The 17358-nt window shown below is 30.9% G+C and overlaps 1 protein-coding gene across 1 annotated transcript; it reads left to right on the top strand.

The window, feature by feature from the left end:
• The first annotated feature begins 4982 nt into the window (after nucleotides 1–4982).
• LOC111913521 (uncharacterized) lies at nucleotides 4983–6032 on the top strand. The gene is made up of 3 exons (XM_023909222.3): nucleotides 4983–5416; nucleotides 5509–5654; nucleotides 5740–6032. Exons 1-3 carry the CDS (start codon nucleotides 5116–5118, stop codon nucleotides 5857–5859), a joined length of 567 nt encoding a protein of 188 aa, XP_023764990.1. The 5' UTR covers nucleotides 4983–5115; the 3' UTR covers nucleotides 5860–6032.
• The last annotated feature ends 11326 nt before the right edge of the window (nucleotides 6033–17358 follow it).

Raw genomic sequence — 17358 nt, 5'->3', positions numbered from 1 at the left:
AAGTGGATATGTATTTACTCTTGGTGTAGCTGCTACATCTTGGAAATCATTTAAGCAAATTGTGAATACCCGTTCTATAATAGAAATAGAGTTTGATCATGCAGTTCATGTGGTTAGCCAGTTTGTCACTACTTCTTCGACTGTTCATTAGGGAGCTGCTCTTCGTATTTTGAGATATCTTCGTGGTACTCAGTTCCACACCCTTGTGTTTCCATCTACATCCTCTCTTGAGCTCCGTGCCTATAACGATGCTAATTGGGATAGTGATATTTATGATTGTAAGTCCACTATTGCGTATTGTGTTTTTCTTGGAGATTCGTTGATATCATAGAAGAGTAAGAAATAAAATGTTGTATCTCAATCTTCTACATAATCTGAGTATCGAGCCATGGCTATTGCCACTTATGAGATTGTTTGGTTGAGATGGCTTCTTGTAGATATGGGCGTTCACATCCCTCAGCTTACCCCTTTGTATTGTGACAACGAGAGTGTGATAATGATTGCCAAGAATTCAATGTTTCATGAGCGCACAAAACATATTGAGATTGATTGTTATTTTACACATCATCATCTCCAGAATGACACTATCTCCCTTCCTTATGTTCCTTCAACTTTGCAGATTGTTGATATTCTTACAAAGCCATTGACTGCTCATCGATTTCATTTTCTGTCTGACAAACTCTCAATGCTTATTGTTGTTGCATTGTGAGTTTGAGGGGGGATAATATCCTAATAAGATTTTAGACTTTATTTTGTATTGGGTATTATGTTGACTCATTAGCTAGAAAACCCTAATTAGCTAGTCTATAAATTATGTATTTCTCTTTCATTGTAATTGTACTTCTTATTTGATAATAATACAAAACCCTAGCCGTTCTATGTCTTTTACTTGTTAGTTCACAAGTGATACCAAAGGGTTTGACAGTTGTCATTAGGGCCGACCATTAGTGATGAGCAGGAATGCCAACTAGGGTTGAAACTGAAGAGAAGAGTAAGCAAAGGAAGGAAATGAAATAATAAGGATTGAAGATTTGAGAAAAAAAAAAGAATCATTATCGAGCGTATTTTATTTTATTTTATTTTAATTGGCAAATCTAATCTACTCGTAAACTAATAACACCTAATTCCACTTATGTCTACGACGAGACTTTAACTCTCAACCTCAAAGAAGCAGGACACCACCTGATTGAGCGTATTTTCTTGACTCCTAATTTCTCATTATGCAAACTATATGTACATCAATATACAAAGTACATGGGCCCGACTATACATAAACATTACAATATGGGACTATACATATGAAGACTAATATTAATCGTATAACTACATTAATTAACAAAATTATTCCTAGGTGTTGTCTTCCTTCACAAAACAGAGGTTATTGTTGTGATTTCAAAACGTAAACTCAAGTTTGCACTACATCCAAACAACCCCCTGCAAGCATCACTCGGTAATCAATATGCCCACTCTCTAAGCAATTTTCAGTCTGTAATTAATATAAATGTTTCCATTCTGTAATTTATTATTGGCAGGGTTCTCAAAGGGCTAGGACAAACCAGAAAAAAATGGTCTTTATTGTTATTATAAGTTTTTCTTTTTAAATAAAAATATAAAATAAAAAAGTTAGGTCCTGTATAGCTAGGGTGAGCACAGTGCGGTTTGGTGCGGTTATTAGCAAAAACCTTACCACTAACCGTATATGCGGTTAATCCATTTTCAAAAACCATTTGGTGCAATTATTTTTGCGGTGCGGTTAGACAGTTATTTTTGTGGTGCGGTTTTATTTTTTTTGTGTTTCGGTTATTAACTGCATGAATTTGATGCGGTTATTTTGTGTGTTTTTAACCGCAGTTTAGAGTTCAAACGGTTTAAGAGTTCAAACATATTACTTGTAATAATAATAAAAAGAATAAGATATAAGACAATTAACTTAAATTACAGACAACTAATATCTTAGACCTAAACCCTTAATAATAATGACCTAAACCCTTAAGTTTAGAGTCCAAAAGTTAAGTGACCAAAAATGACCTAAACCCTTAATAATAAATATCTTAAAATTATGAAAAATTTAAACATAATAAAAAACAACACTTTTTTCTTCTAGAATTTTATCATTCTTTCATCCATGAAACTTGACTTATTTTAATATTTAATATACTAATAATTAATAAAAAAAATTGAATATAATATATGCGGTTCGATGCGGTTTTTTTTACAGTTTTTGAAAACTAATAACCGCACCGCACTGCAAATTTGCGGTTTTTGAAAAATTGAAAATCTCACCATCGGTTTTTATTGCGGTTGTGGTTTATGCAATTAATTTTAGTTATGGTGCGATTTTTGCTCGTCTCTATGTACAGCTGTCCACTTTGCACTCTCAATGCCTATAATTATATATGACTTTTGTTATCTATTTTCATTTTTCATAATATAGGATTTTTTTAAGTAACTTATTGATTACGTTATCTTATTGGAACATAATAATCATATGTACAAAGTCTTGTCATATCATCTTCGTTGAAGGAGTATAGCAGTAAAGAGAAATACAGAAAAGGTAAAATTTAAAACTGAAGGAAAGGTGAGGGGCTATTCTTGAAACTTAGTGTGTGGGTGGTACACAGCAACAATAAGCGCGTGAGCAGTGTAAGGTGACGTGTTAATAAACAGTAAAGGTAGCGTATAATGCAGAAATATTTATTTATGGGCAATTTGCAGGCTTTTTATTCATGACCTCAGAAAATGCACCAATTGCCGTTGCATCACGCAATCAGTAATCGAAACTCACTTTCATGCTTCCATTTTTACCCATACAAATCTTCTTTTGTTTTATATATGTTTTTAATAAAATGAGAAAAAAATCTTTAGTTATTAAGTTTTAACTTTTACGTTGGTATCATAAACTATTTTATTTTCACATATAGTTTGAAATAAAAAACGATTCAAGGTACATTCTGTTATGTTCATTTGACCTTTTGGGATAGGTTTAGCATATCTTATGTCGATATCTTGGATTCGTTGTAAAATTGGTAGCTATTATTTTGAAATTATAAAGAATTGATTTACACTTTTTTTTTCTTTCCCATAACGACATAAGCGTTGCTATGATAAAGTTATTTCAAAAAGTAAAAGTAAAACTATTATGTTACACAACTTAACTAAATGATTATCTAATTTAAGTTTTGATTTTCAAAACTATAAAATTACTTAAAAACATATCTAACATATATATCATCAAACATATATGATAATTATTTTTTTTTGAACGGTTGGTTAATAGCTAAAAGTTAGTATCACATACTTAATAGAATTTATCAACTTCCGAATTAGAATTCAATACCTCCAATCTAAGAGACAAAACATCTATCAAGTAGACTAGTGTCACATCAACATATATGGTAATTAAATATAGCATGTCAGAAACATGATCAAGTATTTTATTTTTTAGATTTTATTAGATATAAATTAACAAACATATTGATGAAAACATTTGAACCTCTCTCTTTCTCTCTCTCTCTCTCTCTCTCTCTATATATATATATATATATATATATATATATATATATATATATATATATATATATATATATATATATATATATATATATATATATATATATATATATATATATATATATATATATATATATATATATCCAAGTTCTTTTAAGAACCAAAAAATTTATCAGAATTTAAGAACTCATAATTCGTATATTATTTTTCAATAACAAAAACATTAATTTTTTCTGAAATGATGTGTCTAAACTATATCTAGGCTAAAAAAATATTTGATAATTTTTTTTTTTGAAATATGAATTTATGCACAATCAGCAATTTGGAGAAGAAGATTGATGTTTTTAGTTTTGAAAAATGATAAATGTATTATGAGTTCTCAAGTTCTCATAAATCTTTTGGTTTTCACAATATATATATATATATATATATATATATATATATATATATATATATATATATATAAAAAGATTGTTTATAGTATTACGGATAGAGTTTTTATTCACAAATCAATATTATTTTATTCTCAAATTATATTATTTATGAGATTTTCAGATGTGCAATTTTTTGGATCGTTTGTAAGACAATAAATGAAGCAATGTTCAAAAAAAAAGTTTTAACTTTTAGAACTTGCGCAACATGAATTTATTCATTTTTCCTGGGTTGAAAAACGGAGGACATACTTAACTTAGATTGGATTGTTTGAAGATAATCTTTCTTTCTAGCTCGCGATATACAACAATCTATGCAATTACTAGCTTGTTGCTTGCTTCTGTTGGGATTTTATACAATTTCATCCATCGTTTAAAAGAATATGATTGTGACACTTATAGAAAATAATGTTAATAATAAGTGTTCAAAAGTACATTGCTATGTAGGATAGTACATGAAGTGTGTTACTTTTGCCTAATCATGGTAGCTCAGTAGATAGGATGGTTTGCTCCTTGTTTCAAATGCAGTCAACTTTATTATTTCGTACTTTTGTATCTATATCGATGTACGTTTGTCTAGGCGCTCGATAGCCTTTTTTTCGTTTTTTAATACAACTTTGTCGTTAAAAAAATAATATTAATGTGGTTGCATAAAAAATGTCATTGTTCAAGTCCTATCTATACCATTAATTAGTGTCGATTTTTATGTATATGGATTGTACTTATTATTGTGATAAGTGAACATTTATGTTATTATCAACCAGATTTATTATGATTATCAAAATAACTATTGGCTTTACAGGAAAAAATAATTAATACGAACTTTAAGTTACTGATAAACAGATTTACAGCTAAATACCCTTTAAAAAAAAATTCTGTTGACAAATATAATTTAAAATAATTGATAATATATATTTGATCGGATTCGAACATAAGCCTTGATATTTTATAACTCACGGTCAATTTGAGTTAAAATTTGAAAATAAGTATAAATAAATCATTGATGCCATGCCATGTGGTCCTTGTGGTCCTTTCAGGAGCTGTTGGCTGCCATCTCCGATATATATATACCCTCTACCAACAGACTAACTGCACTATACAACTCCGACTACCCCCGCCGCTACCACCCTCCGACACCATCGGCTCTGCTATAACAGTCTGTAAAGAGGTTGACATGGGAAACTGTCAAGCTATTGATAATGCAAGTCTCGTAATACAACACCCAAACGGGAGAGCTGAGAGGCTCTACACCAACATCTCCGCCGCCGAGGTTATGAAACTCAACCCTGGTCACTACGTCGCTCTTCTCCTCACCACCACCTTATACTCTTCCCGTCCTCCGTCCTCCACCTCCGACTCCACCAAACAAACCGCCACGGCCAACTCCCAGCCCCTCCGTATTACCCGTATCAAACTTCTCCGCGCCACCGAGAGTCTTACCGTCGGCCATATTTATAGACTCGTCACCACCCAAGGTGTGTCGTTTGTTACCTTGTGATTTTCAATATATGGGTTGATTTAATTCCCAGGAAAACATTGAATTAATCGTTTTTTTTCGATTTTACAGAAGTAATGAAAGGATTAATGGCGAAGAAGAATGGGAAAACTAGTAGTAATATCAGGGTACTCAAGCCTTCAGAAGAATCCGCCGGAAAAAATGAAGATTCAGCCACGAGATCTAATCAATCAGAGAGAACCAGAACCCACATCCAGGTTTTAAATCTTAACTAATCCTCTGTTTCTGTCTTAGATTGGTAAAGAGTATAATACTCATTAAATCAACTTGGTATATATCCAGATGAAGAAATCTGAGAAAGATCGGCGGCGGACGGTGGCTCCGGCGAACTCTTCGGCTGCTGCAATCAAACCAAGAGGATGGCATCCATCGTTAAACAGCATCTCCGAGGCATCAAGCTAGATTTAAGAATCAGCAGCTCGCTCTGTTCATATTGACTCCTGATGAATCTCTAGTTTTTGTATGACTTTTGTAGGTTTATGATAATCAATGATTAAAATTTCTTGAAGATGGGAAAACTTTGATGTTCTACGTTTGTTGGGTTATAAGAAATGCGATGAACGTTCTTTGCAATATATTTCATTTTTGTGCAGAAAAAGATACGAATATTTATTTAGTTATCTTTAATTCATATAATAGTCGAGTAAATTTATAGTTACTTCGAAAAAGCAGTTTGTTCAAACATTTTTCTGTACTTTTTTATCCGATAAATTTAATATTAAAAATATAATAAAATTAGTTTTGTGACTTTTGTCAAATCTTGTAAAAAATAATTATTGGAATTTGTATTCACAAATAAATATAATTGTAGTCCATTTATGACTTAACTAATCCAAAATATTCGTTATTCAAATATGTAGCACATCCAAAAACGTGCCTAAATCTCAACTATGCATAATGCTGGATTAAAAATATAGAACCCTGTTATAGTATATTTTTATGAACCCTTAACCCACAACCCCCAAACTTGTAAATGAACCTTCAATTTATTAACTGATAGGTGTATTTTCAACATCTTCTAACATTAAAACATATATTTTTGAATTTTAACAAAATGTTTTAAATAAACATACTATAGCAAAATGATTAATTAATTACCTGTTTCCAATAAAACTTATTAAGACCCAAACATCTAAAATATGTTTTGATGATAATACAACATACATTTAAAATTTTGAATTTTACATAAACTATTTTTGAAAAATTAAGAAGTGTCTATAAACATTGATATATGACTGAAGCGTCGTCTTTGCTAGCAGACTGATTTAGCGGGCTATAGCATGCCAAGTGGGATCGACGAACGCTAAACGGTGGTTGTATTCTACATCATAGTATGTTTCCATGTGATCAAGAAACTTTATTTATAAATATTTTGGAAGTTTTTTTTGTCATTAATTTTTTTTTAAATTATACATTAAATTAAGCGTTTTTTTTTTGTTACAAAAGGTAGTTTATTTATATTAAAAAATTACAACCATGATATTTAGTTTTGTTGGTTAGTGTTATTTGACTTGTAGTCAATAGTAATAATGGAAGGCATGAAAGCATAAATACTGATTGAACCCACGAGCCCGTGTGTGCGTTAGGAGAGCGTGCTTTCCTTAACTTAACCGTAGGATTTTTATAAATTCTAACTTAATCTGAAATACGGTTTGATTAGAAGTCAAATTTAAATTTCATTTCATTTTTATGGTTAATCTTAAGTGGATAAAACACAAACATGTACAGTTATATTTATTATTTTGCATAGAATTAGTAGTAAATACTTGATCAGTATCATCCTAAGAAGTAATATAATGTATGAATAACAAACGGAAGCTTAGTCGATTTATGGTTATCAGCTCCATAAAAACAAGTTTGAACTCGACTTATATAGAAAATCTAGGGTGTAAACGAGCTGAATAAACGAGACCAAAGTAAACTGGTGCAGTGATGCTTATTTAATTCGATATCAAGTTAATAATAATACATTTTTACTTTTTTAATAAGAGTTTATGGTTGTAATTTCATATAGAAGGTCCACCGTTCAATTTCTAATACACCCACCAGTCCACCACAATATCCAAAATATCACTAATGCTACATAATTTACCCAATTTTATGGGTCTTGGAATAGCTTCATCATGTAATGTTCGGATGATACAATTTATTATTTTTTTAATATACTTAATTATTTTGGAAAACTAAAATCTACTTTAGTGTTCTCATATCTATAGAAACCATTATTTGTTGATGAAGATGAAAATATGTTGTTATTATGAGATTTACTTTTCTTAAATATAGAAACAATTGATGGCTTTTGTGCAACTGTGCATGCCTGTAAACATATTCAAGTACAAAACATGGAGCAGGCTAAACAAAAGCAAACATTTGAACCAAACAAATAGACAAAAAGTAGAATAATTGACCAAACATCATTCATATATGTTTTCTTTGCTCAGCCACCCCCAGCTCTACCAACTTTAAAGGAATTCAACAAGAAGATCCTAATGAGACATAACATACCACCCCACCGCCATATATATATATATATATATATATATATATATATATATATATATATATATATATATATATATATATATATATATATATATATATATATATATATATATATATATATATATATATATATATATATATATATATATATATATATATATATATATATATATATATATATATATATATATATATATATATATATATATATATATATTAGGTAAGTTCAATTGAGAAAAATAAAAGTTGAGAACGGAGAATCATTCTCAGCCACTCATTTATTTTTGATGCAAAAACCTCCTTGGTACCGGCGGAAATGAGAAAAGATTACACATTTGTTTTCCAACAAAAACATGATTCCTTAAATTATGCTAATCATTAATTTAATATATACAAAAATATAGTTTTTTCGTTTTTTATTTTTTAAGAAACTATTTTTATCAAAAAATGATTTTAAATATATCAAAATTCATTATTTTTTTATTCTCTATAAATAGACATCCATATTAATATAGTTTTAAGATAAATTAAAATTTTTATTTTTTTATAGTTTCAGCTATCTTTATTCATAACTATATAAAAATTCATCAGATATTTACTACAGTACATTCGTTATTCACTTATAAACAAAAAATATGATTAATTGTTTTTTACAATTTAAGTATCATTTATACTACTTATTCACATACGAATAACAAATTAACTGTAACAAAAATCTGATAAATGTTTTATTCTTATATGAATATAAAATATGACGACAACTAATACACATTTTATTCATATATAAATATAATATATGACGAAAGATAATATAAAAAATATATTTTAAGTAAGAAAACTTTATTACGTGTTATATTCATATATGAATGATAGTCAAACTTTAAAAAAGTTAAGCATACGTTTTATTCATAAGTGAATAACGAATGTACTGTAATAAAAATCTGATGAATTTTTATCAGATTTTTATTCACTTATGAATAACGAGAGCTAAAACTCTAAAAAAAAATTATTTTATCTTTAAACTATATCAATATGGATGTTTATTTATAGAGAATAAAAAATTATGAATTTTGAGATATTTAAAATAATTTTTCGATAAAAATAGCTTTAAAAAATAAAAAAACAAAAAATGTATGTTTTTGTGTATATTAAGGTAATGATTAATATAATTTAAAGGAAACATGTTTTGTTGGAAAACACATATTTATCCGTTATCCATTTCCGCCAGTACGCCTAAGTGTTTTGCGGCAAAATAAATGTGTAGCTGAGAATGATTCCCTCATTCTCAACCTTTTTTTTTCAAAATTGAACCCTCTCTCTCTCTCTCTCTCTATATATATATATATATATATATATATATATATATATATATATATATATATATATATATATATATATATATAGGCTTAGGTTATTTTGTTTTTACTAACTATTGTGTGCCAGAATGCACAGATCTGGACCACCAGATGAATAGAATCAACAATCATGATCTGATGGTCTATAATATTACAATATGGTAGCATGTATTATATAATCACACAAATTTCAGCAAAAAATGTATTTTGGTCAATTAACCTATTTTAAAAAAAGGAAAATTTTGTATTTTAAGGGATCATTAATTCCCTTATTTTTAAAAAAATCTGAATTTTTTTTAATTAATTCTAATTAAATTTTAGTATTACTTTTAATAATAACTTATTTTATTCTGTCAGAATGACAAAAAGTCAACAATAAACTAGTAAATATATTTGCGGTTTTATTTTTGCCGTATATTGTTTCATTCAAGATACTTTTTATATTAAACATGTTTAAAGAATTATACAACATATTATCAAGAATAATATTTGCTAAAGAATACGGATTTTATTCTTTAAGAATCACTATTTATATTTATCCTTAAACAAAAAGACTATAAACAATTATTACAATCATTCTAAAAAATTATGACTAATAATGGTTTAAGGATTACATTTATTCTTAAAGACTAAAACTAAAAATGGTTAAAAAAGAAAAAACATCAAAATCTAACAAAAACACTACTCTATTCCAAAAGAACATTATTGTTAAGAAATAATTTATAAATTCTGACAGAATACATTCTATTAGAATACAATATCGTTCTCTATGTTTTCTTTATTTTCCACATTAATGGCAACCTCTTCAAAACCTAAATTCACAAGGAAAACATAATCAACTTTCAAATAATAAAAAATTCCATTCTAGCAGAATGATCGACATTAAGATGCATTAAAAAACCTAACAATCTAAATAGAAAAAAGGACTATGAAATTGAAATAGCAGGATACATAGAATGCATAAACATATATACTTATCTGTTGGTTAAAAAACTGATGATTGCGTTCCAAAATCAAAATCAAAAAGCAATTGGATGTAAAATCTATTTTTAGGATTGAGGTAAATAATTTCTACAGTTAAGCACAAGTTACTACTGTTAGGTCATAATTTATGGTTTATACTTTGCCTTTCTTAACCTATTAGAGTTCTTGGTCTAGGACAGAAAACACCATGTTTTGGTGTTAACTGGACCGAAATCGCATGTGATTTCGGTTAGGCCTTATATTGTTTTGTTTGAGATTTGGGCTTGGTCTTGGATATTAGGTCTAGGTATAAATAGTGATATCTAAGCCTAAAATTGGGGTTGGACATTCTAGGGGCTGCCATATTGCTTAGAACACGTTTTTGGAGAGAAAGAAAAGAGAACAGTGTGTAACAGTGAATCTTATGTACCCGACTATTGAATGATAATAATATGCATTGAAGATTAACTATATGTGACCTTATTCATCTTATATCTTGCATTATTCACTTTGATTGGGATTCCGCACCATCAAAGTGAATCTGATTGATTCGTAGGAGAATTCGAGACTTACAAGTGATATAAGAGCAAGGATCGGTAGCAATCGGGTCATTGCAAAATATTTTTAAGAGTTTTTCTAGAAAATTCTTGGTGTTTTTAATTTATTTTTGACAAATTTTTGGCCATTGTTCTTTGTGTTCTTCATATTTTTGAAGTTTTTGATCGAGTTTGAGTTTAAAAAAATTAAAATTTTTGTGTTTTTGGCAAGTTTTGGATGATTTTTGGCCAAAATTTGCGAAATCTCAGCGAGATCCTCGGTCTTGGTCAAGATTCCTCGGAAATCTCAGACACGGCTTCGCGGGTTCTCGGTCAGCAGCCGTGAGCCAGCATTAATTTCGGGCGGGGCGAGTTCACGATGCGAAGCGAGGTTCACGGAGCAAAGGTTTACGACTCGCACATTTCCGGTCGGACGTCAGCAGCCTCACATTTACGGTCCAGTTCTTCTCGGTTAAGCCTTATTCTCGGCTAGCAGATGTCTAGCCCTTGTGCCTAGTCCTAGTGCGTGTAGTCCTCATAGGTTCTCAGTAGAAGTAAATAAATCAAAAAATTCGGGGCTTGCTAGGATTCATACTCGCGCCACTCACTTCATCAACCCATCGCCTTACCAACTTATCTAGCTTGCGAGATGTTATATTCCTTCCCTTTTAATTCAAGAAGCTTCGCTATTTCGCTCCAAATTTCGCAATGTTGACATTTTTGTCCCAAAATTCAATTTTTTAAATTTTAAAATTCCATTTTCAACCCAAAATTTTGGTTTTTAATTTTTGACTATTATTTTTGACTTTTTATCTTAAAATTTTGACTTTGACTTTCAAGTTTGACCTGTGACTTTAAACTTTGACTTTCTTGTTTAACTTTCAAATTTTTAATTTTAGCTTTTCGGTTTGACTTCTAAGTTTGACTTTTTTAAGCTTGACTTTTAAGGTTGACTTTTGAGGTTTTAGTCAAAGGGCATTTTTGGTAAACAATGAGTTCCTCAAACGTTCCGATCAATGAAGTTTCAAGCTCTCAATCTTGTGAAACTACTATTAAATTTCTCCGAAATCAAATCGATTTATTAAAAAGAGAAAATGAGGACCTTAAATATGAAGACTATACTCTAAGGAAAGGTCAAAAACCCTTAAAAGCACAAGTAGAGGCCAAAATCAAGGACTTTAGAACACTTCAAGAAGAATATAACAATAAATGTGAAAATTATTCATATGTTAAGGAACAACTTGCCAAATTAACTGCTGAACTTGATGCATTGAAAGCAAAATATAATGATGCTGAATTTAACTTTAAAAAGTTTGATGTATCAAGTGAGGTAGTTGCTTCCATGATTGAAAAACAACTAAAATTCAAAGATAATCAAAACAAGGGTCTAGGGTATCACAATTTCCCACCTCTTTTTAATGATAACTACATTTCTACTCCACTAACTGAGGATGAAATTGCAAATGAAGCACATCTTCAGTATGGCCAACCCCCTGCACCAACTTCAGTTAAGACTGAACAATCAGGGCCAACTGAGGGTGTTGAGATGAAAGATAATAATGTTTCTACTTCATGTGCAGGTAAAGTAGTGGAAGATGAGAACAAGGAGAACACTATTGAACAAACTAATGAATCCTTGAACTCAGAATCTATTGCTTCTAACTCAGTTGCTACTAATTAACCTATTGTTGGTAAATATAGGCCACCAAAACAAGCGAATTAGAGTGCCTGTTGTATGTGTGCATGCGGGAACAATAAGAGACAAGACAAGGGCACGCCACCAGGGGTAGGAAGAAATAACTTCCTAGTGAATAAACAATCTTGTTTTTATCGTGGAACACCTAGACACATTGCCATAAACTGTCCAAATCGCGCATACGTTCCCTACTACGCACAAGGATGGCAATATGCTCCAATGGGGAGATTCTCCAAAGGAAATCATTCAAGGTCACAATCGCGCAATGGTGATTGGAACGTGCAAAAGGCCAAGAATCAAAATTTCAAAGTCAAGAAGGGAATGTCGGCCAAGAATTCCAATCCAAAAGATGCTCTGGTGAAACCAAGATCAATTAGATCAACGTCATCTCGAATATTGTCTTCAAGTTCAAAATCAAGTGCCGAGGCACCCATCCGCTCGAACAAGAAATGGGTTAAACCTGACTACAGATGGGTACCAAATGTTCAATCTCCCAAATCACCTAATGATTCTAACATTTCTTCATCTTCTGTTTGTAATAAGCATGATATGTCATGGGAGAGAGTACCTTGCGTTGATGACAAAGGTCAACCCAGTTTCAAAATGGTTTGGGTTCCAAAGACCAACTGATCCCGCACTTTGTGCTGGAGCAACTATGGAGGAATATCATCAGACTTCGGTTTATTGATGGTAGTTGTTCCAAGCACATGGTAAAGGACATCTCTCAACTGTACAACACTCAAAACTTTAAGTGAGACTATGTGTCCTTTGTAGGAAAGGAAGAAAATGAGAGGATCACAAATGAGATTTGTGCTTAATGATGTGAAGAATTTTTGGATATGTTCCGAGATTGAAACACAGCTAAGGCTGAATTCGTTATTGCTTGTGTCTTCAATTGCTGACTTTCAATTTGAATTCTTTCGATTCTCATGAGTTTTTCTTAAAATGATTTGTTTCAAAGACAAATTTCTTTTAATTTTGCACATTTATTTTATTTCTTCCCCATGCTCAATTTAAGGGGGAGAAATCAAAATACAAAAAATTAGAAAAATCAAAAATTAAAAAAAAATTACATTTTATATTTTACTTTTGGTTTTGGTTAAATTTGTTCATATTTTCTTATATGCACAAATTTAGAAGGGGGGGGGGGGGGGGGAGCGAATTAAAAAAAAAAAACAAAAACAAAATATTTTCATTTATATTTTTATTTCTTTTTCAGAAAAATCAAAAAATCCCAAAATATTGTTTTTGAACGTATTTTACTTTTTTTTCTTAGTGTGCTAAGTTTACTTTTATTTTTATGTTTATCTCAAAATTTCATTTGTCGTGAAAAGCAAATTCAGGAGAATATGAGATTCAAGGAAACTGTATCGAAATATTCTGAGCATGGAGAAGAAACCTGAAAATGGGAAAGGAATTGACGGCCATTTCAAATGTGAGTGATAGACTCTTCCATATTGAGACATATATCAGTCTTAATAGGAGTCTTCGCATCAAATGTTAATGATCAAATGTCCTTTTCACCATGACCAATGTGAAACACCCAACCATTCTTCACCCATATCTAAAATTTTCTCCATCAAATCATTTCCACGTACCGCTACCCCTTGAGGTTCGAGTATAAAACAACTCGGCTGACGGTTGCCAAAAAGTCTATGTTTATGATCTTAGATGTCGTTGTCACCAAGACTCTAAGTGAACCCAAAATCCAAAACCATTTAATTCTGAATTGACGGTGAACATTTTTAATGTTCTAGATTTCACCCATGAATTGACGGATAATGGCTGATACCTGGTGTGACATTGTACGAAATGCCAGTCAGGCAGTTTCTTTTTAAGAACTATCGTATCTAAGGAATTGAAAGTCTTAAATGGTACAAATTGTCAGATTGGTCTTGTCAGCTTTCTTTACCTAAGAACTATCATGGAGCCAAGGAGATTCTCCCAACATGGAAACAGTTATCGCCGAACGTCTCGCCAAGGGCCAAGTTTACTCGTTAACTTGATAACTGTATTGAGATCTATAATCAATGATATACATGGGCTAACATCAAAACTAGCAACAAGTAGTTCTCCGATACTCAACAAATTGCAGTGCGTTCTTCTGTGTTCACACAGATACTGCGAGAAGTCTCTTTCTAAGCCAAGGTTGCGTCCTTGAACAATTATGGTGAGAAGGGTCTTTATGATTCTGTGATCCATAGGGACTTTTTAGTCATTTGTTACTTTTCAAGGCGCAACGGTCATCGTTAAGGAGCATTCATTCGAAGGAACAAGAAGTAAAGATCATTTTTCAATATACAATCTTTCAACCCCAGAAGCAAGGTGAAGTTGACTAGAAGATTATGTGACAAGTTGCATTGAAGCCTCCTTAATCAATTTGCTGCTATCTATGTACCTGCTGAAATGATCTAGAAGATTAGTTCTCTTTGTTATTATCTCTGAAATTTCTCGAAACTGAAAGTGCTAATTTTCAAGAATCTATATAAGTAGCCTTCAAACCCAATTTGCGTTCAAAGTCAAATTCTTAGAAGGAAGTCCAACTTCTAAAGATGAAGTTATTCATGATGATTCGTATGTTCATCTTGAAGATTGTGAATAAATTATAGACAAAAGTTGAAGGCCAAGAACAAAACGAAGATTGAAAAGAAAAGAAAGCTACAATCCCAGGGGGAGTTTGTTAGGTCATAAGATAAGAAAGCTATAAACAAAGGGGGTGATTGTTAGGTCATAATTTATGGTTTATACTTTGCTTTTCTTAAGCTATTAGAGTTCTTGGTTTAGGACAGAAAACATCATGTTTTGGTGTTAATTGGGCCGAAATCGTATGTGATTTCGGTTAGGCCTTATATTGTTTTGTTTGAGTTTTGGGCTTAGGATTGGATATTAGGTGTAGGTATAAATAGTTTTATCTAAGCCTAAAATATGGGGTTGGACGTTCTAAGGGTTGCCATATTGCTTAGAACACGTTTTTGGAGAGAAAGAAGAGAGAATAGTGTGTAAGAGTGAATCTTGCGTACCCGACTATTGAATGATAATAATGTGCATTGAAGATTAACTATTTGTGTTCTTATTCATCTTATATCTTGCATTATTCACTTTGATTGGGATTCCGCACCATCAAAGTGAATCTGATTCATTCGTAGGAGAATTCGGGACTTACAACTACATCACATAAACAATCTTTTGTTTTCCAGTTAGAAATACATAGATTTCAACTATGCATTTTATCGAACACATGGTGTGCTTCTTCTGTCACACCCCCAAACCAAGGATGGCGGAAACGTCCGGAGGTGGAGGACTTCATGTATAGTATCACAACAACGAGTATAATAGTGCTCAAAGTAAATACAACCATCATAAATATAATTTAAAAAGTTACACCAAAGTATATGTTTACATTTTTCAAATCAATTACATTATGATGACAAAATGAACTGTTTGACGATTTAACGTCCCATCCTCAAGATGCTGTTGGTTTGCCTGTTTCACTGATTTCCTGAGAATACAAGTAGTTTTCAAAAAGTGTCAACAATTAAGTTGGTGAGTTCATAAGCTTTTGGAAGTAAAAGTTTAAAAGACGATCTTTGTAATGAGTTGTATGTTACCAAGAAAATACAATATTTTCCTTATAAAAACGATATGCTTGAAACCCAAGACTGGATGTGCGTGTGAGTTTTGTGTTATGTGATCTCAAATACCGAGACCGAAAGTGTACAAGAAAAATCTATATTTATTCTTATTAAAAGTGGTTTTAAATCAACATAAAAACCCTTTTTGATTTATAAAATTCCGTATACTTTAAGTTTTGTTAACTCCCTACGTGAGTCATTATAACTATACTAAGATTAACCGGTACTTTGTAATGTACCCCATTTTTGTATAAACCCGGTACTTTGTATTCGTACCCCATTTATAAGAATATTCGGTACTTTATAATGTACCCCTTTTTGTATAAACCCGGTACTTTGTATTAGTACCCCATTTATAAGAATATCTGGTACTTTGTAATGTACCCCTTTTTGTATAAACCCGATACTTTGTATTCGTACCCCATTTATAAGAAAATCCGGTACTTTGTAATGTACCTCTTTTTGTATAAACCCGATACTTTGTATTCGTACCCCATTTATAAGAATATCCGGTACTTTGTAATGTACCCCTTTTTGTATAAGACTGGTACTTTGTATTTGTACCCCTTTTCGTATAAGACCGGTACTTTGTATTTGTACCCCTTTTCGTATGAAAATCTTTTGTAATGAGTAGGAATGTAAATAAACATAAACTATACCTATTATAGCTTATCAAAATGTTTGTAATGTATATGCGACCTATCTATACCTATTATAGTGTAGTATGTTTGTTTGTGATGTATAAGAATCCTTTGCTATGTAAGTCGAATGTATGGCAAAATATAACTATGTTTATCATTCTAGTTTTGTACTAATGGTAATGGTGGAGGATTCTTATACTTCAGTGAGTATTAATCTGTTAAGTAATTATACCACATCAAGAAACACATGTAAAATATGTAATCTTCAATATTAACACTTTGCTCAACTAGTTACAAAGTGTGGTGGAAGTTATAAACTGTTATCTAGATTTTTACCTTTCTACACTGTTTTAGAAACATCATATGAAGTCAAAAACTGGTTTCGTAAATTCTGAGAGTTCACAAAATGTGTCTAGTTCAATCATAATTTTTATTATGATTTTTAGAATTCTTTAACTAGTGTTAAAATGTTCATATTCACAGATTGGTCCGGATTGCTTCTTGAAATGATAGACAATTTTGTAAAAATCACCATAAATCGTAGAAAAATCGTGTGGAGATGTGAAAGTAGTCATT

This window comes from Lactuca sativa, chromosome 1 (assembly GCF_002870075.4).
Source record: "Lactuca sativa cultivar Salinas chromosome 1, Lsat_Salinas_v11, whole genome shotgun sequence".
NCBI lineage: Eukaryota > Viridiplantae > Streptophyta > Magnoliopsida > Asterales > Asteraceae > Lactuca > Lactuca sativa.
The sequence above is the reverse complement of the archived record's forward strand: the minus strand, read 5'-3'. Positions and strand labels throughout refer to the sequence as shown.